This window comes from Hyperolius riggenbachi, chromosome 4, assembly GCF_040937935.1.
Source record: "Hyperolius riggenbachi isolate aHypRig1 chromosome 4, aHypRig1.pri, whole genome shotgun sequence".
In the NCBI taxonomy this organism is placed as follows: Eukaryota; Metazoa; Chordata; class Amphibia; order Anura; family Hyperoliidae; genus Hyperolius; species Hyperolius riggenbachi.
Genome location: NC_090649.1, coordinates 361,545,795 through 361,572,875, shown reverse-complemented (window position 1 = coordinate 361,572,875; position 27,081 = coordinate 361,545,795). Strand labels below are relative to the sequence as shown.

General features: G+C 41.4%; 1 protein-coding gene across 2 annotated transcripts in view; it reads left to right on the top strand.

Moving 5' to 3' along the window:
* The window catches only part of TTC13 (tetratricopeptide repeat domain 13), a 190,955-nt gene that overhangs the window by 19,133 nt on the left and 144,741 nt on the right, over positions 1–27,081 (top strand). For both annotated transcript variants that reach the window (XM_068231954.1, XM_068231953.1), the window contains exons 2-3: positions 19,421–19,515; positions 26,454–26,529. In XM_068231954.1, the coding sequence (XP_068088055.1) occupies positions 19,421–19,515; positions 26,454–26,529 (171 nt within the window). The remainder of the gene's footprint in view (positions 1–19,420; positions 19,516–26,453; positions 26,530–27,081) is intronic.

The window sequence follows — 27,081 nt, the reverse complement described above, 5'->3', positions numbered from 1 at the left end:
TGATCTGTATGGAATGTTCATTACTGAGAGTTCTATGCTCAGAGGGAGATATTGCTTGGCTGTTGGAAAAAGGCATTATTTCCCATAATGCAACAAGGTTCATAGATGGCAAACTGTCAGGACCAAGGTCATGACCTCACACTGTGGGAGGAGATTCATCACAATATCAGCCATACATACCCCTCTGATGATCTGATCATTTGAGAAAAGATAAATATTTCTCATGGGAAAGGGGGTATCGGCTACTGATTGAAAATAAGTTCAATCCTTGGTTAAGGTTCCTCTTTAACATACCTCACAACTACTCCACCTACTGCCATCACTAAGCCCTGTAGATATGTTCACGCTCACTGTAAAAAATAGCAAAGATAGTATGTTATTTTCTGTAACTGCCCACTACCAACCCCAACTCACAAAAAAATTAAGTGACAAGTAGGTGACAATTCACAAAACTTCTCATAAATGACTTATTTTTACTTAATTACGGTAATAAAAAAATAACATAAAAAAAAAAAAATCTCAAGGAACTATAAACATACAAAAACTTTATTGTAGGAAATTGCATAACCCCAAAACATTGGTTGGTTCCCCCTCTATAAACACAGTACCCCCCCCCCCCCATAAAAAACTGCACAGGGCACAACTGTAGAAACACTCCTCACCACACACAACACAACCACACCACACTAACATGCATACAATCTAGATTGGCCGATATATTCAGATTGCAATGTGTGGGAGATGTGGGATCGCCACTGGCTGTCCAAACTCCTTTTTAAATGCCACCCAGGCTCTCTTTATGATTGTAACTTCAGGAAAAGGAAGGAACAGTGCTGCTTCTCCTATCAGATATGGCATACTGTTAGATGACCTGAAATAATGTCCTCCATTAGATCGAGCTGCCCGTTTAAATCAACATACAGCTGTAATCAAATTACTTCTGCTCCGCTCAGTGGCACACCACCAGCCACTTCCAAAAGAGATAACAGTTCTCCAAGATCCGCTCGGCGGCAGTACAGATTGTTACCTTTCCTTCCGATATCGCCGGAGAGTGCTTGCTGCTCTCGCTGCGGCGTCCCGCAGCACACAGGTACCTGGTATTAGCAGCGGTGAACAGACTCTCAACCCAAGTGTATGTTTGGGGAAGGTCCTGCTAGTCCTCTGCTGCTGTCCACGCCCACATACGCGTTACGCCCACATCACTTGGGCTTCTTCAGTGTGATGACGCTGTGGATCTAGGATAATGGGCATTCCTCTCTTTCTTAGGCATTGCCTCAGCAATCCTTTTTTTTTAAAGGATACCTTTAGTCATAAAGATTTTCCCATAACTCTCCCTGTTTCATGGGTCCTGGTCGGTGCCCTCTGACCAGTGGACACACTATACTGAGCATGCTTGGGCGGCCCGTGACTGTGCCACCATGTTCACGTCATATGGGGTCGCCAGGGAGCGCAGCAGCAAGACACCCAAGCGGACATACTGCACATGCGCAGCATAGTATGTCTGGGTCAGAGGGCGCCGACCAGGATCCATAGAAGGGGGAGGATTATGGGAAAATGGAGACAGACAGTGAGCCACAGGAAAACACACACACACACACACTCACTCACTCACTCACTCACTCACTCACTCACTCACTATAAGTTTGCTAGCCAATCATGACTTTCATTCATCAATGTCTCCATTTTTTCCACAAGGTAATAGTCTTTGTTGATCAAACCAAGCTCCTAGCATTGGTTGCCATGCTTTTTATATTTTTACCAACACATTTTCAAATTTAATTTACTGCACGAAGAGTTAACTACGTCTTTAATCTTTACATTGTCCCCAACTTCCTCTCCACCCACTGTAATGCTTGCCTCCCACTTTCTCTTTACCTTAGCTTGTCCGCATATTGAGGGCACGTTTCCACTATCGTGAATCTGCATGCGTTTTCTGCACACAGATTCGCACAACCAATATAACTTAATTAGCCTTTTTCCACTTGTCAGGAAAACAGTGTTTTTCTGTGCAGGAAAAGTCTGCACAGCAGAGCCATCAGAATTTGCACAGATTCGCATACAATGTAATTAATAGGAAATTTGCATGCGTTTTCGATATGCGAATTTTCCATGCAAATTCACGTACGTTTTCGCCTAAAATAAATGTAAAAGTACAACTGCACTGATATGGTTAAATTCGCATACTTACAAAAAAAGTAAAAACGTACATACGTTTTCACATTTTTCGCCACGAACTCGCACCGCACGATTGGAAACGGGCCCTAAGACTTTACCATCCCTCCTCCCACCAGAACTGACTTTAAAATCCCCTCCAACGGGTGATAGCTCCACACACCCCTGTTCACACAAGGCTTACCAGATATAAAGTATAATCAAGCCTCAAAAATATTTCACGGGATTCTGCTGCAGCTATTAGACTCCCATAGAGTAAATTGCCATCAATTCAAAGAAACCATCCATAAAAGCATAAAGCATAAAATTTATATTTATGTTTACATTTCATGGTACGCCATGATCGATTGTTACTTTGAGGTGATGCAGAATTACTCTGTGGGATCAGCAGCAGGATCATGTGGAATATTTTTGAGGCTTTATTATACTTTATACAGCAAAACCCCCGTTATCCAGAACTATCGTTAAGTCTCAGCTTAGAAACACACTAGGCAAAAAAGCTAGTGTTGCGGAAAAGCACATAATGCAAGTCAATGGGTCGCATGACTAAAACACATGTTTGCGTTCTGCAATGTGTTATTAAAAACTCTGATCTTGCTACATATTTTTCCAAAACGCATCTAAAACGCACATAATGAAAGTCAATGGTGATGCAGAGGTATTGCTTTTTAGTATGTTTTCTATGCGTGCGATGATGTATTTCCGCTTCCTGTTGACTTCCTAGTGATTTGCATAAAACAAAACAAAAAAAGCATACATAACGCATATGCGATTTATATATGCGAACCACAAACACATTAAAACGCATGCAAAACACAAGAAAATCGCATGTGCAAAACAAAAACACAAACAAACTAAAAAAAAAAAGCACTAACGTATATGCAGCAAAATGCTACCTTTCCCGTATTCAGAATCAGAATCAGAATCACTTTATTTCGCCAAGTACAGCAAAAGCTGTAATCGGAATTATTTGTGGTACACATGGCATAGGCCTAAATTAGTATAATACAAGACAGACACACAACATGTACACTTTAAATGCATTGCTATTACAAACACAGGTAAATAATGATAATAATGATAATAGTAAAGGTGCAGGTAGTTGCTACGAGTCAATTTCGATGAGCCCAGCTAGAGTGCGCTGGTATGCGGGCCAGATAGGGGGAGGTTGGAGTTCAGAAGTCGAACAGCTTGGGGGAAGAAGGTGTTCTTCCGCCTGGTGGTTTTGGATGGTATAGCCCTGTAGCGACGGCCCAGCGGGAGGAGCTTGAAGTAGCGGCTGCCAGGGTGAGCGGGGTCACGGGAGATCATGGTGGCCCTCTTCCTCATCCTATTTGAGTGGAGGAGGTCGAGAGGTGGAAGAGGAGATCCGATGATCTTCTCCGCGTCCGTTATGACTCTCTGCAGTTTGTGTTTGTCGCTGACCGTTGCACCAGCATACCAGACAATGACTGAGGAGCAGAGGATGGATTCTATGGTGGAAGTATAGAAACTAGTCAGCAGCTCCCTGGGCATGCCAAATCTCTTCAGTTGGCGCAGGAAGAACAGCCTCTGCTGAGATTTCTTCTGGATTTTGGTGGTGTTCTGTTCCCACTTCAGATTGTTTGTCAGAGTCGTGCCGAGGAACCGCACAGATGTCACTCTAGAAACTTTGGTTCCCCCAATGAGGACAGGTGGGAGGGGGGGAGGGTTTCTCCTGAAATCAGCGACTAGCTCGACAGTCTTTGCTGCGTTGAGGACTAGGTTGTTGTCCTTGCACCAGTTGCATATTCTCTCTACTTCGCTGCGGTACTCCAACTCCCCGTTTCTACCGATAAGGCCAATGATAGTGGTGTCATCTGCGAATTTGATGACTTTCACAGAGTCAGTGGATGAGATGCAGTTATAGGTATAGAGGGAGAACAGTAGAGGTGACAGAACACAGCCTTGTGGAGCCCCTGTATTGGTGGTACGAACACTGGAGAGGTGGTTGCCGAGCTTCACCTGCTGCGTTCTGTTTGTCAGGAAGTCTTTGATCCATGCCCGAAGAGTAGGGTCAACTCCGAGCTGCATCAGATTGGTGATCAGGATGTCTGGGCAGATCGTGTTGAACGCTGAGCTAAAGTCTAGGAACAGGATCCTAGCATAGGAGGCAGGGCTGTCTAGATGCTCGGTGATGTATGCCATGCTGGCATTGATGGCGTCCTCTACAGATCTGTTTGCCCTATATGCAAATTGGAGCGGGTCTAAAAGGGCGTCCGTGGACTTCTTCAGGTGGGCCAGGACTAACCGCTCAAGGAGCTTCATGATGTTAGAGGTTAGGGCCACTGGTCGGAAGTTATTGTGCTCGGAGCTGCCTGTTTTTTTTTTTGGGACTGGTACAATTTTAGATCTCTTAAAGCAGGAGGGGACTGTACCATCCGATAAGGACTGCTTAAATAAGGAGGTGAGCACAGGAGCTAGTTGGTCAGCACAGGATCGCAGGCAGATAGACGACACTCCGTCCGGGCCAGAGGATTTTCTTGGGTTTAGCTTACGGAGGTGCCGGAGTACCTCCGATTCCAGAACAGAGACAGAAGCCAGGGGGACGAGTTCCCCAGAGGGAGGGGTCACCAAAGTCGATGCTGTTTGGCCCACGGGCTGGTTGGGATGCTGTTTGAATCTGCAGTAGAACTCGTTGAGCTCTTCCGCCAGTCGAGGGCTCGGGGGCGCCGTATGGGGTGCTGGTTTGAAGTTCGTGGCTGCTCTCAGGCCCTTCCATACGTCCCGTGTATTTGAGGACTGTAGGCAGAGTCTCAGCTTTTCGGCGTAGGCCCTCTTTGCAGTTCGCAGTTCTCTTTTCAAGGCGAGCCTGGCCTCTCTGAATTCCTCTGGGGAGCCAGACCTGTGCGCTTCCTCTTTGCATTTCCGGAGTCGGCGAAGCTTGTTATTGAACCAAGGCTTGTTGTTGGGGTAGACTCTGAAGGACTTGGATGGGATACATGCTTCTTCGCAGAAGCTAATGTAGGAGGTGACATTCTCGGCCCATTCATCAAGGGTCGATGCCTCCAGAGTCGTCCAGTCGGTGGTTTCAAAGCACGCTTGGAGCTCCAGTTTGGCCTCTGCTGTCCATTTTTTTGTGGTTTTGACGGTGGGATTTGAGGTCTCCAGGAGCCTCCTGTAGGTGGGGATCAGGTGTATTGTGTTGTGGTCGGAGTTCCCCAGGGGGGCGCCTTGGGTGGCTTTGTAGGCATTCTTGTGGACTGTGTAGCAGTGGTCCAGGGTGTTACTGTTTCTGGTAGGGCAGGTGATGTGCTGCTTGTAGCGGGGCAGCTCGTGCCGAAGGTTCGCCTTATTGAAATCGCCCAGGATGATGAACAGGGCCTCTGGGAGGGCCGTTTCCCACCGCGAGATACAGTCACTGAGTGCATACAGGGCAGTCTTGGTGCATGCGTCGGGAGGAATGTAGACCCCAACGAAGACAAGGGAAGAGAACTCCCGCGGGCAGGGTGTTCCTACCCTCAAGCAACCAGAATAAAAACAAAAAAACCTGGCCTTGCAGGATGCATAAGTCTACTTTTACACTTCTTTATACAGTAATAAACCTCTGTTACACTACCTTAAAGAGAACCTGAGGTGGGTTTGAAGAATATTATCTGCATACAGAGGCTGGATCTGCCTATACAGCCCAGCCTCTGTTGCTATCCCAAACCCCCTAAGGTCCCCCTGCACTCTGCAATCCCTCATAAATCACAGCTACGCTGCTGACAAACAGCTTGTCAGAGCTGGCTGTGTTTATCTCTATAGTGTCAGTCTTCTGCTCTCCCCGCCTCCTGCAGAACTCCAGTCCCCGCCTGCATCCCTTCCCTCCCTGCTGATTGGAGGGAAGGGACAGGGGCAGGGACCAGAGCTATGCAGGAGGCGGGGGAGCAGCTGAGACTGACACTACAGATGTAAACACAGCCTCACAGCACGGCTGTGATTTATGAGGGATTGCAGAGTGCATGGGGACCTTAGGGGGGTTTGGGATAGCAACAGAGGCTGGGCTGTATAGGCAGGTCCAGCCTCTGTATGGAGATAACATTCTTTAAACACACCTCGGGGTCTCTTTAAAGCGGACCTGAAGTATGTATTAAAAAAAAAAAATTACCTGGTGCTTCTGCCAGCCCCCTGCAGCCGTCCTGTGCCCATGCCGTTTCCAAACGATCCTTCGGTCCCCTGCTGCGGCACACTTTCATTTTCGCCGACTAGGGTTGGGTGAATGCTGCAGTATTCACAAACTCTAGCATCTTCTGATGCAGCCATCACATTTCCAGCATCCGCCACTGCTTAGCAGTTAACACTATGACAGCTCCAGTAACAGCCACTATCAGCCATCCGCTTATTAGCATTGTGAGCGGATCAGTCAAAACTTTATCAGTCTGACGACAGCTTGTACTCGCGTGCAACTGTCGTCAGAACGACCGTCCCGCGGGGTGGGTCTGATGACCCATAGTTTGAAAAAGTCCCGCGTGTGTACGCACCTTCCAGACATTTACTATCAGCCATCCCACTGTGCAGCAGCCACCAGGGCCGGTTTAAGCAACAATGGGGCCCCAGGGCAAAATAAACCTGGAGGGCCCCCCCAACATATACCCCGGAACAAAAATCGGCATTAGGGGACCTTTTTTGCAGCTTGTATAGTCAGGGTGTGAAGTCCCAATCGGTCGGAGCTCCACATTCCGGCTATCCCAGCCTGCATGGGGGACAAGGGGTTAAAACGTTTCAGGAGGGGGACCCCACATAATTTTTATTTATTTATTTATTTTTTTTAATTCCCACACTCTAAACATAAAAAAAAAATTGGGAAAATAGGAAAAAATGCCAGGGATCTTCATACAGCCATATTACGGCTGTATAGCGATCCCTGGCCAAAGCGCTGTGGCTGCGTATTGACCCCCTGGAAACCCCGTCAGGAAATTTATTGCGCTTTCGTTTGATGCATGTAAAATTACACTACCGTTAGGTTTGCTACTAAAAGTGACATTTACCACATTTAAAAGTATACTTTTTTCCTTCTAAACTTTAAAATCGATTTTCTCAAAAACTATAAGGTCTTTTTGAATAATTGTTTTTTTCCTCTTATTCCTAATGATCTCCTTAACATATCCTGCAAATTTAGGGTTTCTAGCATTTAAGGTGGATGAATGTTTTTTTTCCTTTGAAACTTTTTAAAATGGATTTTCTCAAAAACTATAAGGCCGATTTGAAATTTTTTTTTCCTCTTGTAGCCACTGGGGGCCCCTACAAGCTCTGGGGCCCTGGGGTAGCTGCCTCCTTTGCCTTAATGGTAGCGCCGGCCCTGGCAGCCACTTATTAGCAGCCACCACTGCACTTTTCCTGTTGCAGCAGGATAGTTCAAATATTGTATTTTCTTTTGTGATGTTGCCTTGCTTTGGTCTGAAATTAATTTCTTTTGCACTGCACTTGGGTATGATTACACTTCCATATATAGAAATAGTCTACTGTAGAGCAGACAAGGTCCCTTATTGTGTGTTTCTGGTATAGTCTATCTGAACACAGTCATAACTTGCTCTGCTGGTGATCTATGTGGAGGATCTATGAGGATTTTGTTGCAAATATTACTAGCTTGCATTTTACTTACACACGCTTTATTTCCTCATGCTATGTTTATACTGAAATAGGAAGTTATTATCCTTCTGGATACCAGGCTGACATATCTTAATACAGTCCCTGAGAAGTGAATGTAAAGGCTGCCTGGTATTTTTACTTATGAACAATACACAAAGCAGCAAATCTTTTAAATGTCCCAATGGAATCTGTGTACTGGAATTTTTTTTCCAGCAAGGGCTGAAAGAATGCTTATGACATACAGGGAGATGTTTAAGCCATTTTGACATTCTCCAGTGCTTGAGTATATGAGTTTCTGAGAGGCCTTTTTATGCAGTATTTTTTTATTTATTTTAGTATTTATATAGCACCGCGTATATTGTCTTGTCACTAATTGTCCCTCAGAGGGGGCTCACAATCTAGTCCCTACTATAGTCATATATGTCTATGTATGTATTGTATAGTGCATGTATCAAGTTTAGGGCCAATTTAGGAGGAAACCCACACAGACACGGGGAGAACATACAAACTCCTTGCAGATGTTGACCTGGCTGGGATTTGAAGCCAGGACCTAGCTCTGGCGAAAGCGCTAATCACTACGCCACCGTGTTACAGTAATGCAGCACTTTAAAAGCATGTCAAGTGCTGAGTTGAAGGATAGGTGCCCCTTTCTCAGATTTGAGTTACACACTTATGTGATTAAGACATCATTGCCTAAAAATGTTAGTTGCTTACATACAGGTTTATGTATTAAGGCTGTTGATTTTTTTTATTTATATACTAGTTTTCATCTGCCAAACATTTTTAAAAAACCATATCCATCACAACCCGAGTAATGATGAAATACTGTAGTTAATGGTGATTATTATTTTCTTTTTTTATGAGGTTAAACAAGAGAATGGGCTGAGGGAAAATACTAAAATAAACTATGGTCTGTGGTTGCAACTTCACATGACAAAACTAAAAAAATAAAATAAAAATATAGGATTGGATCTCCTAATTGTTTTCCATTTGAATCCACGGTTTATATGGTTAGAGTGAACCTAAAGGCAACAAAAAAAAGATTAACTCACCTGGGGCTTCCCTCAGGCCCCTGCAGACGATCGGTGCCCTCGCAGCCCCGCTCCGATGGCCCAGGACCCGCCGGCGAACACTTCCGGTTTGGCCGTCACTGGCCGACAGGCATGGGAACGCGAGTGATTGTTTGAGTTCCCAGCCTGTATATCGCCCCCTATGCTGCTATTGCGGCCTCGAGGGCACCGATCGTCTGCAGGAGGCTGAGGGAAGCCCCAGGTGAGTTAATCTCATTTTTTTTTTTTTTGGTTGCCTTTAGGTTCACTTTAAGGGACCCTGTAATGAGAATTGTAAAAGTAAATAAAGTAAACACTTTTTTTAACAGTGCACCTGTGCTGTAAGTGTAAATGACCCTTTCGCTACCTCTGCTGGTGCAATCCAAACCTTGTAATTAAAGAAGTTCTCAAATCCAATCCTGACTGCATTGTAGTGGAGCCAGTAGGGCGTTCATCCTGCCTCCAAAGCCATTGAGGTGGTGCTGAATTCTTATATTGCTTTCCGAAAATAAACTATCGGGGAAACCAAAAACACAAGCTTTATGCAGCCCTAACTGTGAGGGTGTCATCCATACGCTAGTTAAAGATTAGGTCTGCCTAGAATTCCCACTGACAGAATTAGTGCATACAATTAAATACCTGATCACTAGACTGTCAATTAGGTTGTTTTTTTTTACTTATTGCCCAGCCTGAAGTAAGGTACAGTATGTGATTGTGAGCCCCTCTTAGGGACGGTTAAGTGACAAGACAATACACTCTGTACAGCGCTGCAGAAGAAGTCATCTCTATATACATGCTAAATAATAATAATTATTATTTTCTTATTGCTTTAATGGTGCCTGCCTATTCATCAGGTGCATAACTCACATTCCCAGCCTACAATAGTCATCCTTTTGGACACGCCATGATATATTTTCTATATAGAAGTACCCTTCAAACACTATAAAATATAAATAGTCATAGGTGTATGTGCACCCACAAGAGATCACAGGTTCCCTAAAAATTGGCCCTAGACTACAGTACTTACACTACATAATATAGACATATGGCAATGGTAGGGATTAGATAGATTGTGAGCTCCTTTGAGGGACAGTTAGTGACAAGACAAAATATATATATATATATATATATACACATACACATACACATACACATACACACAGTACAGCGCTGCGTAATATGTCGGCGCTATATAAATACTAAATAATAATAATAATAGGACCTAGTAGGAAAAGGGACCCAGTTCTGTCTGGCTAAATATAGTATTTCTATTATAATACATTTAGTAGTTCTTCTAAACAGAAATCACTAAGTTTACGTAAAGCCCCAGATCACCCTTGTTTTGCATAATTACATTTAATAAGTTGTGTTTTAATGCAAATCTAAACTGAAAATTAACCACTTCACCACTAAGGGTTTTTTACCCCTTGTGGACTAGAGCAATTTTCATCTTTCAGCACTCCTTCCATTTATTCACCTATAACTTTATTACTACTTATCACAACAAATCTAGATCTTGTAGAATGAGGAGTAACAGAGGCGCCAAATTAGAGTAAAATATTTTAAAGACAACTTAAAAGGAGGGGGGTTGGTGGTTACCACCCTCAAGTATATAGTGACCAGCCAATGAGTCGTGTATAAATAGACAATATAATTTATTTTGAAATCTTCAGGCAAGCAACGCGTTTCACGGGTCAAAAGCCCGCTTCATCAGGCAATCAAATTTGGAGATACACACGACTGTGTCAAATAGAAGGCCCAGCGCCAACTCACAGTTGGCGCTGGACCTTCTATTTGACACAGTCGTGTGTATCTCCAAATTTGATTGCCTGATGAAGCGGGCTTTTGACCCGTGAAACGCGTTGCTTGCCTGAAGATTTCAAAATAAATTATATTGTCTATTTATACACGACTCATTGGCTGGTCACTATATACTTGAGGGTGGTAACCACCAACCCCCCTCCTTTTAAGTTGTTTTTAAAATATTTTACTCTAATTTGGCGCCTCTGTTACTCCTCATTCTACACTGATCTAGTCCACCCTTGGTGGAGGGGTGTATCCCCATTTTTCCTGTCTGCAGAGAGCGACTTCTTAAACCTGAGTGGGGTCAGGTTATAATTCTCACCACCTGCACTTCCAGTGGTTGCCTTAGTGGTAACCCGGACTTGTGAGTATATTACTTGTCGTTGTTTTGTCTTGTTCCATCTACTAAGACGTACTGCACTATATTGGGCTCTCGGTTTCAAATCCTTACATTTCTTCAAAATCTAGATCTTGAGTTTTTTTCGCAACCAATTAGGCTTTCTTTTGGTGGTATGTGTTGTGAAGAATTATTTTATGCTTACTGCATTTTAACAGAAATACGAAAAAAAGGAAAAACATTTCTCAGTTTTTGGCCATTATAGTTTTAAAATAATACATGTTACTGTAATTAAAACCCACCTATTTTATTTGCCCATTGGTCCCGGTTAGTACAACATTTTAAAATATTTCCCTAGTTCAATGTATGGCGCCAATATTTTATTTGGAAATAAAGGTGCATTATTTAGTTTTGTGTCCATCTCTAATAACAAGCCCATATTTTAAAAAATAACAGTAATATACTCTCTTGATATACATATAAAAAAGTTCAGTAAATAAGGTAACTATATGTGTATTTTTTTATTTTTTGCAAAAGATTTATATGGGTAGCTATGGGAGAGTGTGGGCGGTAAGGGGTTAATTTTAATAGTATGTTTAGGTCTTTAAAAAAAATTGTATGTAGGTGTAATTTTACTATTTGGCTACAAGATGTCCTCACGCATTATCTTCCTGAGCATACTATTAGTATGCTAACAGAAGTAACACGTTCACACATTACTTCCTGTTATTACAATGACCACAGGCATCTCATTGATGCCGGCGATCATTGATACTGGCACTTTGATCAATGAACGGGAAATGTTTCCATTCATTGATCGATGTACTAGTACACCGCAATTGGGGAGGGGGGGGGGGCGGGTCATGGGTGTGTGCCCATAGAGAACTGAAGACAAATTTCTATGCCCGTAGAGCAAGTCGAGACCAAGAACGGGGCATAGATATACTGCCGCTAACGCGGCTAGTGGTTAAAGTTATGGTATAACAATTTGTATATGTAGCATTAATGGTAAATAGAACATTGGTAACAAAGAACAGTCTCACATTTTTATTTTCAGTTCGAGGACTGAATTTTAAACAGCAGAGATGGCTGCATGTGCTGTTGTATGAGAAAATTACCCATATAGTAGCAAATGGACGTTATTACCGGAATAACACACACACTGCCATGGTAATGTTTGGCACCATAGCAATGCGCACATGACCCCTGTAATGGGCCTGGCGAAAATAGAGTAACGGGCAGTACCAGTAACATTGCTGTGCGCATGGCAAATTTACCAGCCTTTTGTATATCGGCTCCCATGTCACAGAAGTTCAGGTATCCTTCGAAAACATTGCAAAAATATTAGAACAGAAATGTTTACTTGAAATGACTAGCTAGAGTGGACATCCCCAGAAAACCCACAGCCATTTGGTTCACATCATGGGGGCATATTTCCCCAAACCAACCCTTAGGGCCCGTTTCCACTAGAGCGAATCTGCATGCGTTTCCTGCATGCAGATTCGCATAGGCAATACAAGTGGATGGGACTGTTTCCACTTGTCAGGATTTGTGAGCGGTTTTCTGTGCAGAACAAATCTGCACGGTAGACCCCGCAGAATTCGCACGCCGAACACCCGCACGCGATTCGTCGGTAATGTAACTAAATAGGAAAGCCGCAAGCATTTTAGTCTTGCGGTTTTCCCGGCGATTCCGTGTGCGTTTCCGCTTAAAAACCCATGTCAATGCTTGCCGGCATTGACATGGTTAAAATCGCGTTGCACAAACCGCGAGCGATTCCGCATGAAAATCCGCATAGAAATGGCAATGAAACCAGCCCGCAACCGCATGCGGATTCGTTGCCGCGATTGTCCCATCAAAATCGCGCCGCACAAGTGGAAACGGGCCCTTATGCTACCACAAAACAATTTACCTTGTAAAAGCTTAACATATGAGTGCAAATAAAAGCCACCAGAATGCTGTTTCAGCTTAGCAGGTTTGTTGCTGCCAGGGCCTGTATTTTGTATTTTCAAGTGCAAAGATGTGTTGAAATAGCTGGCATCCTGTCTGTTGCGGTTACATGGCTGATTTTCTTGCTTCTGTTACTTTTATACTATGTGTAGCAGTTCAGAACACGTGCCTTCACGATGCATGCTTGTTAGCTTGCCCATCTTGAAATGTATTAACAAAGGTGAAATAACAGGTTTATCGGCTTAGAATTTTTCTAAGAAGCAAACTGAGCCAAATAATGCTTTCAGTATTGTATCTATTCATATGACCTTTAACCGCTTCAGGACCGACATATAAAAACCCCTAAAGGACCAGAGCAGGTTTTTTTTTTATAGTTTTCAGATGCTTTTGTTTTGAGTTTAAATATATCAGTTTTTAGTCTATCCAAATAAATGAGAAATTGTTTTTTTTTTTTTTTTTTCTTTCAGAACAGGACTTTTTTTCTATACCATTTAACTACATTGATGCTAGAATTGTATTTGGTTTTTAAGAGAAATTATGCGAACAAAAATATCTGAAATTTTCCATCAAGCATATGTAAATATCTTAGGTTGAAACATAAAATATTTTCAAAAAGTATTATGTCATCTGTTTCCTATGCAAATATGCAAAAAATTTGAATTATTTACATGTTAGATACATTGTAGGGACTGTGAAAAAAATGTGTAATTTAGCTTTTCAGTGAACAAAAGTGACAATGCTTGTAGTCTGCAGTGTATACCACTTCTCTTGAAGCTACTGAAATAGTAAAATTCCTGACCCAATTCAGTAAACTACACCCTCTAAGGTATCCATCCATGGGTGCTTTGAATATGTTGGCTGCATAGATTATTTGTGGAATTTGATGAAATGTGTAATAACCATATGAATTTTTTTTTTTATTTCATACAAGCCAGTTTTTCTGTTTTTATTTCACAGACCTGCTTTGGAGCATTACTAAATTAAAAATGGTTCAGTAATTCCTTCCAACCAAAACAATATTATGCTGAGAACACATGATGCAATTTCCCATCCGATTGACTGTAATCTGACAGAAAGTTGTATTGTGTGTACATGTCCAAACTGCTCCTGATTGATAAAGGGTTTGATTTTCCGATGATAACTTTGCAAAATCAATCCCTTTTTATTGATTACAAACAGATCGGAAATAATCTGATTTTCGTCGATCGGACCGGAAGTTGCATTGTGTGTTCCCAGCATTAGGTATGTGTGGCTAGATCGTTTCTGTGGTAAAAAGCAGGGTCCAGAAAACATTATCACTAATTGAGCCTTTCAAAGAGTAAATCCCATGCCTTTTATTTAAAGATTCCATATCCGGTTAATTTTCAGGGTTCCATAGCCAGTTGTTTACATAAAAATTTAGAGGCTCGACATAAAGTTGCAGTAAAAGTTTCCATACCTACAATAGCCTTATTGAGATTTGGTTTTCTAAGCTTCCGTAGCTAGCCAATTCCACACAAGTCCTACAGAATGTGGGCTCTAAAGAATCCAAAGCCAGCATCTTCTAAGTCACATTATTTTCAGCATCCAGTTGGAGATAACCAATATGGTCAGACATCTTCACATTGTTGAGGTCACACATCTGGCTTTAAAGGAAGAGCGCTTTCATGAAGATTCTTTATCCAACTGGCTTTAAAGATGGCCATTTGGACCTTTGCCATTTGAGGGTCGCACACTAACTTCACTTTTTTGATAGCTAGTTGCCTGCACATTACCTAAAGATTTAGTTGACCATCATTACCCAGGCATCACATCATGTGTCTCTTGGGAGATCACTGTTACCAGATGATATTATAGTGGACCTGAACATGGTGTTACAGTTTATTTAGAGTGCCTTCTGCAGATAATTTTTTGTATGTTCCTTAGGGTAGTCTATAGCAGAGCTCCACCACTTGAAGACCCATGTTATAAATTCATTTTTGGTTCCCAGGGCATCGTGAGTAACGTCATTTTTTTAAATGTGAAAGCCCACGTCTTAGTGTTCTGGCTAACGATCTAGCTACGTATAGTTTGCATGAAGGGTCCAGTGGTCAGGGCGCAACTTTTTTCCATATCACAGCCCATAGCCTTACAGCCTATCCAACAAGTTAACTCAGCTACCTACATCAATGACCTAAACTTGACAACTCATATCGTCATTTTAAAAGCTAAGGTGGCTTCCATCTCAAGTCTTTTCTGTTACAAGTTCTTAAAAGTTACCTTAACCTTATTTCCTTCCTCTCCTAATTTATTTAAATTATTAGTAAACATGTCTTAAAGCCATGAGTTTCAAAGATTGTATGTTAGATCTATAAGGAAATACTCTAAAATAAAATACAACCCTAAAACCACACATTTGATTTCCCAATAAACAAGTCCAGTGGTTGTCATGTCTTGAGGAAATACTGTACTTAAAGTTTCCATAAAATCAGTTATATTTAAAAAGCCACTAAGTAAATATTTAAAAGGTTTTTCATGAAACTGTTGACAAAGGCCATCTGGATTGAGAATGATGGATCTTGGACAGCTTAGACGGCATTAAGAACAGAAGACAAGGGACCAAGTGCTGCAGTCATGGTCAGCAGCTTAGTATGAGGAACATTCCATTTAGGGATTGATATCAATCTCTACTGCTCAAGAAAATGGAAAATGGAAAGGGTAGACTGAGCCACCATATATAAACCTTCAGTCCTTCAGTCACAACTTCAACTACAAAAGTAAACACTACAGACTCCTAATTCTAATCTTTACATAGTTGCTTGCTTCTTATTGTGTATTTCCTACCAAAAAATAAGGTCGGTTTTGAGTGGTGATCCGTTCGGTCACCGGAACACTTTGGTAAATTATTTCCAGCGAGATCAGATCCAGTTCTACAGTAGATATAGTACTTACCTGTAGGAGATAATCTTATAACACAGACATGAACCTTGTGCAGGACATCCTGTGATGATCATTCTATACAGTTCATTTGGTGTTCCCTTAAGGTCATTTATAATATATCTTAGTCTTGTGCCATGCAGCTTGTCTTCTGTGTTGGTCACGGTAGTATATGAAATGTACCTGTTTCAGTGGCCACCGTGGAGCAGAGTTTCCATAACTAGATAAAGTGCCTTCAAGAAAGTTTGACATATTTAGTCAAATTTAACTTGAAACAAGATTTTACTGCCACTATAAAGACTAAAAAGTAGCAAATATTTATGCAATTTTTGTGTGACTGATGATAAAAAAAAACATCAAAATGGGTGACTTGTTAGGAGGTTTAGAGCTCTTGTTGTTGGTAGTGATAGATAAGTTAGGCATTTTTTCCTTGTCCTCTCTTATCTTTTTAGTAGGAGGGCTTTTTGGTCTTTTTCAGTCCCCTATACTTCCCTAGTGGTTCTGGGTCACCCTGAGCTGCTTGGGTATTTTCTTATCGGAAGATGATGGATCCGTACCACAGATTATGGGTCTCATCTGGATAGGTTCACTGATAAGTGGTGGCTGGATGGTGTACTGGTTAAGGGCTCTGCCTCTGACACGGGAGACCTGGGTTCGAATCTTGTCTCTGCCTGTTCAGTAAGCCAGTAATTCAGTAAGGAGTTCATTGGGCAAGACTCCCTAACACTGCTACTGCCTACTAAGTGCGCTCTAGTGGCTGCCTAGCAAGCGCTTTGAGTCCGACAGGAGAAAGGCGCTATACAAATACTGCCATTATTATTACTGCCATTATTTTATTTTATAGTGTAGGCCACTTTCATTGAAGTCTGAGGTAAAGAGACTGTCAAATTCCCACCAAAATGACCCCATTGAGAATACAAATGTAATTTATATCCCTCAAATATGTCAATTTATAAGGTATTTGAAACACTGAATTGAATTATACCACCTACAGCAGCAAAGAAAAAGTATGTGAACCCTTTCGAATTATATGGATTTCTGCACAAATTGTTCATGAAATGTGATCTGATTTTCATCTAAGTCACAACAATAAATCACAGTCTGCTTAAAGGGAACCTAAACTGAGAAGGATATGGATTTTTCCTTTAAAATAATACCAGTTGCCTGACTCTCCTGCTGATCCTGTGTCTCTAATACTTTCAGCCACAGCCCCTGAACAAGCATGCAGAACAGTTGCTCTGACTGAAGTCAGACTGGAATTAGGTGCATGCTACCGGTAATTTCAGGTGTGTGATTTTAGCCACTACTGCCGCAAAAGAGATCAGCAGGAAAGCCAGGCAACTGGTATTGTTTTAAAGGAAACATCCATATCCCTCTCAGTTAAGGTTCCCTTTGAACTGATACCACACAAAAATGTTTCCATGTTTTTATTGAACACACCATGTAAACATTCCCAGTGCAGGTGGAAAAAGTATATGAACCCCTAGACTGACATCTCCAAGAGCTGACTGGAGTGAGGTGTCAGCCAGTTGGAGTCCAATCAATGAGATGAGATTGAAGGTGTTCGTTACAGCTGCCCTGCCCTATAAAAAAGAGGCACAGCACACCATCAAAACCTCTTACCAACTGTGAAGTATGGTGGTGGGGGCACCATGGTTTGGGGCTGCTTTGCTGCGTCAGGGCCTGGACGGATTGCGATCATTGAAGGAAAAATTAGTGTATCAAGACATTTTGCAGGAGAACTTAAGGCCATCTGTCCACCATCTGAAGTTGAGCAGAAGATGGGTGTTGCAACAGGACAGCCACCCAAAGCATAGAAGTAAATCAACAACAGAATGGCTTAAACAGAAAAAAATACGCCTTCTGGAGTGGCCCATTCAGAGTCCTGACCTCAAACGATTGAGATGCTGTAGCATGACCTCAAGAAAGTGATTTACACCAGACATCCGAGAAAATTACTGAACTGAAACAGTTCTGTAAAGAGGAATGGTCAAGAATTACTCCTGACCGTTGTGCACGTCTGATCTGCAACTACAGGAAATGTTTGGTTGAGGTTATTACTGCCAAAGAATATTAAATCCAAGGGTTCACATACTTTTCCACCTGCACTGGGAATGTTTGCATGGTGTGTTCAATGAAAACATGGAAACATTTAATTATTTGTGTGGTATTAGTTTAAGCAAAGAGAGTTTTTTTCCAGGAAGTCTCGCAACTGAATCAAAGCTTACGCCAGGGTCAGGTTCAGATTTGGAAATGAGAAAGGACATTCAGGGCTGTGGAGTCGGTACAAAAATCATCAGACTCTGACTCCTCAGTTTATGAAACCACCAACCGATAAACGAAAATTGCCCCGACTCCACAGTCCAGAGGACTTTATTGCCTCCTGGAAATTTAAATAGCTGCGGGCTGGGGCACACCGAGCGGCTTTTTGAGCGTTTCTGCAACCGCTTGCGGCTGCGGATACGCTAGCGTAATGCATTTCAATGGGGTGTGCACACCAGAGCGGGAGGAGTTTTGCAGAAACGAATCCTCCCGGGTGAGGCATTTTTTTAATTGCGGAGGCATTTCTGCCTCAATGTTAAGTATAGGAAAAACACAAACCGCTCTGAAAAATGGCAGATCAGAGAGGTTTGCCAGGTTGTTTTGTTACAGAAGCTGTTAAGTAACAGCTTTACTGTAACAATATAAGAAATGTACTACACTGAAATCCGCAGCAGCAATCCGCAAAATGCTAGCAAAACGCTTCATAAAAATAAAAAGCGTTTCAAAATCTGCTAGCATTTTGCGGATATGCTAGCGGGTTTTGGTGTGCACCAGGCCTGCCAGTGTTTTTGTGACGTTTTGTATAATGTATAATATACGGTAACTGTTGAAAATACTCAATTGCAGCAAGTATATGGCTACTTTTTTTATACCAATATTTCTTTTTGCGCATGGCCAGGTACGGCTTCATCATCTGGTCACCATAGTCTATGCTGTCCATATGTTGGTTGTTATCATGTACACACATCGGTTTCTCATTTTCTCCAGTGATTGAACAGTGTGATGCTGCTGTAATAGTTGTCAAGGTACAAGTTGTATCCTTTGTTCAGAAGAGGGTGAATAGATCCCAAACACTTTTGCCATTTGTTCCCATATAAGGCGGGTACCTGGGTGGCTCGAGCAGGTTGTCTTTTCCCTTATATATTCTAAAGGCCCATGTAAATCCAGTGCCACTTTCACAAAGCTTGTAAAGCTATATAGTGTAGGACATTTTATGCCCTATATATATTCGTGACCCTATATGCCCCAACCGCCACTATATGCACAGGCAATATCAGCACACCAATATAATAATCTATGCACATGTATCGGTGAGTGAAGTATATGCTCTGGCAGGGACATTTTATGCCCTATATATATTCGGGACACTATATGCCCCAACCGCCACTATATGCACAGGCAATATCAGCACACCCTCTATATAATAATCTGTGCACAGTATCAGCGAGTTAAGTCTATGCTCTGGCAGGGATAGCAGAGCATGGATTTCAATCAGTGCTGTCCATAAGTAGTTAAAAAAATGTAATACTGTGAATGGATTTTGAGAAGTGGTATGCTATATTGAAGTTCATTTCTTTTTCAGATTCATCATTTTTTACCTTCCGTGAAATGGACTGTGAACCAAGAGGATCACCAGATTGTGAATCCATAATTTCACGAAATACAGAAAAGATCTTGGTGACTTAACTCTTTTAGTGTTAACCGATTATTGTGTCATCATTTTACTGTTGGTTCAACTATTTGTGAACAGTGGTTTTAGTTTATCCACATTTCTTGCTATGAAGCTTAGTTATTAGTGTTTCTTGTGCGGGAGGGAGAGAAGCAGAAGTACGCCCACAGTGACCATGTGATGAATACAACAGTAGTTGGTCATGGAAAATCCAACTGACATTTTCCTTTAAGCTACTGTACCTACTCGCCTTGCAATGCAGGAAAATGGATCCAGCAACATCTCCCTTCCGGCTGGCACATATGCGCGACGTTACCTGGCTTCAAGCGATCGCAGCACTTGGCGCGGGAGGCATCAGAGATCTTAAAGATCTGATCCACTATGACTGTCGCCATCACCGCACAATGCTAGGTGATGTGATCGTGCGTCTGCACCTACATCAAAAGATAGCGGAAACGACTACTCGTCACACAAAAAAATTGCCGGTTGTTGGGAAAATCGCCGATAAAAATCACAAAGTGGGAACAGGCCTTTAGGCTTTGTTTACATCTAAAATCAACATTGCTGACGCCAGAGATTTTTTTTTTTATCCTCCTGGCACTTACATGCGGGCTTCAATTTTGTGTACAGTGCTTTTGCAGAGCGATTTGTTTTTTCACTTTTCTGACGCAAGTCAGGAGTGAACTCTTTGACCCAGAAAAGTATTTATTCATGAAAGCGCGACTGCAATCGCTGCACAAATCGATTTTGTGAGCGTTTTGTGCTTTTCCTATACCTTCCATTGTAGCAAAATCGCCCTAAAAATTGTACAAGCAGCGCTTTGCTGAGCAGAAAGATAAAATGCATTATGAACTATGACTTTTTGGGGGCATTGAGTTGTGACTTGCGTTGCGACTTTAACGTTCCATCAAACCGCAACGTCCTACTGTGAAAGAGGCCTAAGTATAAGCAATAAAACATAACTTTTACTTATTCCTTTTCATAAAATCACTATGAGATAGTTTATTACAACACCAATCAAGGTGGATTCCCCTATTCAGTAGATCGTATAACATCTAGAAATGTATCAACTTATTTATGAACTTATCTTTAAAGGACCACTATTGTGTATATGTCACAAACCTGAACGGAGGAACAGGGTTTGACCACAGTTTGCAGTAACATAGACAGTAGGACCAGGAAATAATGTGCAAATAAGGTTTTATTATGACCACATAGTGTGCATGACTGACAATACAAATATGATGCAAACCACAAGCACACTATATACAGACAACCCAGGAATGCAGTGACAAATCTATACAATGCAGATATGACATGCACAGCACGCTATATACAGACAACCCAGGAATGCAGTGATATATAAAAATATACGCAATACAAATATGATGCAAACCACATGCATAAATAACAATACAGAGATAAGCAATGTGCAATTGTGCAATACACCAGGGACCCTATCTATCTAAAAAAAAAAAAAAAAAAAAAAAAAAATATATATATATATATATATATATATATATATATATATATATATATATATATATATATATATATATATATATATATATATATATATATATATATATATATATATATATATATATATATATATATATATATATATATATATATATATATATATATATATATAGTTTGGACACACCTTCTCATTCAAAGTTTTCTTTACATTGTAGATTCACACTGAAGGCGTCCAAACTGTGAATTAACACATGTGGAAGTATAGTACATAACCAAAAAGTGTGAAACAGCTGAAAATATGTCATATTCTAGGTTCTTCAAAGTAGCCACCTTTTGCTTTGATTACTGCTTTGCACACTCTTGGCATTCTCTTGATGAGCTTCAAGAGGTAGTGACCTGAAATGCTCTTCCAACAGTCTTGGAGGAGTTCCCAGAGATGATTAGCACTTTTTGGCCCTTTTGCCTTCACTCGGCGGTCCAGCTCACCCCAAACCATCTCGATTGGGTTCAGGCCTGGTGACTGTGTAGGCCAGGACATCTGGCGCAGCACACCATCACTTTCCTTCCTGGTCAAATAGCCCTTACACAGCCTGGAGGTGTGTTTTGGGTCATTGTCCTGTTGAAAAATAGATGATGGTCCAACTAAACGCAGACCGGATGGAATAGCATGCCGCTGCAAGCTGCTGTGGTAGCCATGCTGGTTCAGTATGCCTTCAATTTTGAATAAATCCCCAACAGTGTCACCAGCAAAGCACCCCCACACCATCACACCTCCTCCTCCCTCCATGCTTCACAGGGGAACCAGACACGTAGAGACCATCCGTTCACCTTTTCTGCATCGCACAAAGACACGGTGGTTGGAACTAAAAATCTCAAATTTGGACTCATCAGACCAAAGCACAGATTTCAACTGGTCTAATGTCCATTCCTTGTGTTCTTTAGCCCAAACAAGTCTCTTCTGCTTGTTGCCTGTCCTTAGCAGTGGTTTCCTAGCAGATATTCTACCATGAAGGCCTGATTCACACAGTCTCCTCTTAACAGTTGTTCTAGAGATGTGTCTGCTGCTAGAACTCTGTGTGGCATTGACCTGGTCTCTAATCTGAGCTGCTGTTAACCTGGGATTTCTGAGGCTGGTGACTCGGATGAACTTATCCTCCGCAGCAGAGGTGACTCTTGGTCTTCTTTTCCTGGGGCGGTCCGCATGTGAGCCAGTTTCTTTGTAGCGTTTAATGGTTTTTGAGACTGCACTTGGGGACACTTTCAAAGTTTTCCCAATTTTTCGGACTGACTGACCTTCATTTCTTAAAGCAATGATGGCCACTCTTTTTTTCTTTACTTAGAATTTGTATTATGGCAAGAAAAAAAGCAGCTAACAGTTTATTCAGTAGGACTATCAGCTGTGTATCCACCTGACTTCTCCACAACGCAACTGATGGTCCCAACCCCATTTATAAGGCAAGAAATCCCACTTATTAAACCTGACAGGGCACACCTGTGAAGTGAAAACCATTTCAGGTGACTTCCTCTTGAAGCTCATCAAGAGAATGCCAATAGTGTGCAAAGCAGTAATCAAAGCAAAAGGTGGCTACTTTGAAGAACCTAGAATATGACATATTTTCAGTTGTTTCACACTTTTTTTGGTTATGTACTATACTTCCACATGTGTTAATTCATAGTTTGGATGGCTTCAGTGTGAATCTGCAATGTTCATAGTCATGCAAATAAAGCAAACTCTTAGAACGAGAAGGTGTGTCCAAACTTTTGATCTGTACTACGTATGTATGTATGTATGTATGTATGTATGTATGTATGTGTGTGTGTGTGTACATATATGTGTATGTGTGTGTGTGTATGTATATATATATATATGTATGTGTATGTATGTATGTATGTATGTATGTATATGTATATGTATATATATATATATATATATATATATATATATATATATATATATATATATGATCTTCTCAAAAAATTAGCATATTGTGATAAAGTTCATTATTTTCTGTAATGTACTGATAAACATTAGACTTTCATATATTTTAGATTCAAATACACACAACTGAAGTAGTTCAAGCCTTTTATTGTTTTAATATTGATGATTTTGGCATACAGCTCATGAAAACCCAAAATTCCTATCTCAAAAAATTAGCATATTTCATCCAAACGAATAAAAGAAAAGGGTTTTTAAAGCAAAAAAAAGTCAACCCTCAAATAATAATCTTCAGTTATGCACCCAATACTTGGTCGGGAATCCTTTTGCAGAAATGACTGCTTCAATGTGGCGTGGCATGGAGGCAATCAGCCTGTGGCACTGCTCAGGTGTTATGGAGGCCCAGGATGCTTCGATAGCGGCCTTAAGCTCATCCAGAGTGTTGGGTCTTGCGTCTCTCAACTTTCTCTTCACAACATCCCACAGATTATCTATGGGGTTCAGGTCAGGAAAGTTGTCAGGCCAATTGAGCACAATAATACCATGGTCAGTAAACCATTTACCAGTGGTTTTGGCACTGTGAGCAGGTGCCAGGTCGTGCTGAAAAATGAAATCTTCATCTCCATAAAGCTTTTCAGCAGATGGAAGCATGAAGTGCTCCAAAATCTCCTGATAGCCAGCTGCATTGACCCTGCCCTTGATAAAGCGCAGTGGACTAACACCAGCAGCTGACATGGCACCCCAGACCATCACTGACTGTGGGTACTTGACACTGGACTTCAGGCATTTTGGCATTTCCTTCTCCCCAGTCTTCCTCCAGACTCTGGCACCTTGATTTCTGAATGACATGTAAAAGTTGCTTTCATCCGAAAAAAGTACTTTGGACCACTGAGCAACAGTCCAGTGCTGCTTCTCAGTAGCCCAGGTCAGGCGCTTCTGCCGCTGTTTCTGGTTCAAAAGTGGGTTCATGCTTCTATCTGCTGAAAAGCTTTATGGAGATGAAGATTTCATTTTTCAGCACGACCTGGCACATGCTCACAGTGCCAAAACCACTGGTAAATGGTTTACTGACCATGGTATTACTGTGCTCAATTGGCCTGCCAACTCTCCTGACCTGAACCCCATAGAGAATCTGTGGGATATTGTGAAGAGACAGTTGAGAGACGCAAGACCCAACACTCTGGATGAGCTTAAGGTCGCTATCGAAGCATCCTGGGCCTCCATAACACCTGAGCAGTGCCACAGGCTGATTGCCTCCATGCCACGCCGCATTGAAGCAGTCATTTCTGCAAAAGGATTCCCGACCAAGTATTGAGTGCAGAACTGAACATAATTATTTGAAGGTTGACCTTTTTTTGTTTTATAAACACTTTTCTTTTATTGGTCGGATGAAATATGCTAATTTTTTGAGATAGGGAATTTGGGTTTTCATGAGCTGTATGCCAAAATCATCAATATTGAAAGGGCTTGAACTACTTCAGTTGTGTGTATTTGAATCTAAAATATATGAAAGTCTAATGTTTATCAGTACATTACAGAAAATAATGAACTTTATCACAGTATGCTAATTTTTTGAGAAGATCCTCTATATATATATATATTCCTCACACACTTACACTCTAATACAGATTCAGCAACAAAACTATCACAGTACAAAGAAGCAGGCAGGAATTGTGGTCAGACAGAACTAAGTTCAGCAACAGGGAGGCGGATACAGATCTCTGGTCAACGAACAGATCAGGTTACAGGTACAAGGATTTGTCCAGAGACTCAGGTCTGCAAGATACTACAAAGTTCTGACAACTTGCTGGAGCAGACAGTAGTCTGTATATGGACCATGCAATCAGAGAAATTAGTAACAGGAAACAGCTGGTGGTGGAATCCTGCAAAATAAGCTCCTGAACCACCTGCAGGCCAGCTCGGGAACTGCAAGTCTTTTCCACAGACAGCATACAGCCACCTGCTGGTGGATGGCAGAGCTCCAGGGCTGCTAAATGTCCATAAAGCCCTCTGCTGGTGGCACAGTCCAAGTTAATACTGCCACCAGCAGGCAGGAGAAGGCAATGTGTAATTCCTAACAGTATAATTTTAAATTACATGTCAACACATGCAAACAAGATGTACTTTTCTACCAGGGTAAGATGCACTATAAATTAACTTTTTCCTATTTCGCTGTAACTTACATTAGGTAGTAAAAATTGTACAAATCTGACTGGTTTTGGACTAGTTCATTTCCTCATGGGGGATTCTCAGTGTTTCTTTCTTCATTAAAAAAGCACTTCCTAGTAAGATGTTTACACTGGTGCCAGCCAGCCTGCCTACTTGCTTACTCACTATCTTGGCAGTTGAACTGAGCAATTGCTCAGAAAGAAAAATTGCTAAAACATGTCTGATTTTACTAGCTCCTGTAAGTGACAGCGACATAGAAAAAAGTAATTTATGGTGCATTTCGTGAACAAACATAAATTATGTATGCATTTTACGTTTTTTACAGTTTTTCAGGATAGTGGTCCTTTAAGTGGAAGCACATGTTAGTGATCACAATGAAAAGTATTTTCACACAAGTTACATTATTTGTATTTTTTGTAGACCCGCTTCTTCAAATCCTTTCTTGGATCCTTTGTCCATGTACAGCAGCCTTTCTCAACCTTTTTTACCCTGGGGTACCTTTCAAGTAATTTTTGGAACTCAAGGAGCCCCTGCATTAGCAGTGGGAGGGGGTGGAAATTTTATTTTGCAGGTCTTTGAAAGTGCGTATGGTCAAAGCAAGATTATGCACAAGGCAACCTAGACTGGTGCCCGAGGCCTCGTGCGTATCAAACGGACCGGCTGCCACCTTTTTTTTTTTTTACCCCTTTCCTACCTCCGCTTACCAGAAAAATGATAACTTGCGTTGGGTCCCATTCCATTTTAAACCTTCTTCGGGTGTGGTGGTTGTGTTTTAACAGCCTTGTTTTTTAGCCCGTGTTCCATGTTTCTTCCTTACAGTGTTTCCGGTTTGTGTTTGTTGCTATAGACTCTCACAATTATAGTGCTATCATGTAACAGTACTCTTTATTACACTGCTCCTCATTATGGTGCCCCTCAATATTCTGCTTCCCCATTCTATTGCTTTTTATTATTGTGCTCCTTGTTATACTGACCTCCAATTTAGTCCTTCCTTATACAGAACCCCATTATTATAGTGTGCTCTACTATATCCCCTCCACCACTACATTCAGGGCGAACATACAATGAGTGAAGAGGACACAGAGGGGCAAAGAGGTACTTTGGAAACCTTCTCAGCTTACTACTGTCATGGGAGGGGAAAATGCCTGGGACCTCTTGCAAAGACCTCAAGGAACCCTGGTTGAGAAAGCCTGATGTACAGTGTATGATAGTATGTAGCAATACTATCCATGATTTCATATTGGTCACTCAGAAAATCAAATTATTCTGCAAAATATCAGCTTTAATAAATTAGAAGTGGTTTTTATACCAATACAGTATATTTTAAATTATAAGCATTCTTTCTCTTTTTGCTTACAGACCCAAGCAAAGTCTTTGGCTGAACAAAAGAAGCTGCCTTTTGTCACTGAAGATGATGACATAAATGAGGAGTTAGGTAAGCTGGCAAAACAAGAAAAACTACAAGCTATGTATCAACCAAAATATGGGTTCACCAACCTATTAATGGAATAACTGGGGCTGTTGCATAAAATGACTTTAAAACTGAGATCACCAACGTCCTTGCTGCAATCCTGCAATATGGCCAGAATCCAAGTAAATGCAGACTATTTTGGAACATGTGTTAATACAATCCCTGAGAGAGGTGGGTAATACATTAGAATCTCGTTATAGTAAACTCTGATATAGTAAACTCTGTCCTCAGGTCCAGGTACAGTAAACGCAATACTTCGGTCCCAGCAAATGTGTCTGTATAATTATACAATGTATGACCCATTCTGATATTGTAAACTACTTTTTTCTAGTCCTTTGGAGTTTACTGTAAAGGGATTCTTCTGTTTGATTGGTTAGGCTCCATCTTATGAAGGTGCTCAGGAAGTTTAATGTACAGGACCTTGAAAAGAAAATTCAAATTTCTTGCTTTTACTTATGGCTAACACGGTAAATACTCTACTGCTACTATAATACTAAGTTGACAGGTTTTCTATAC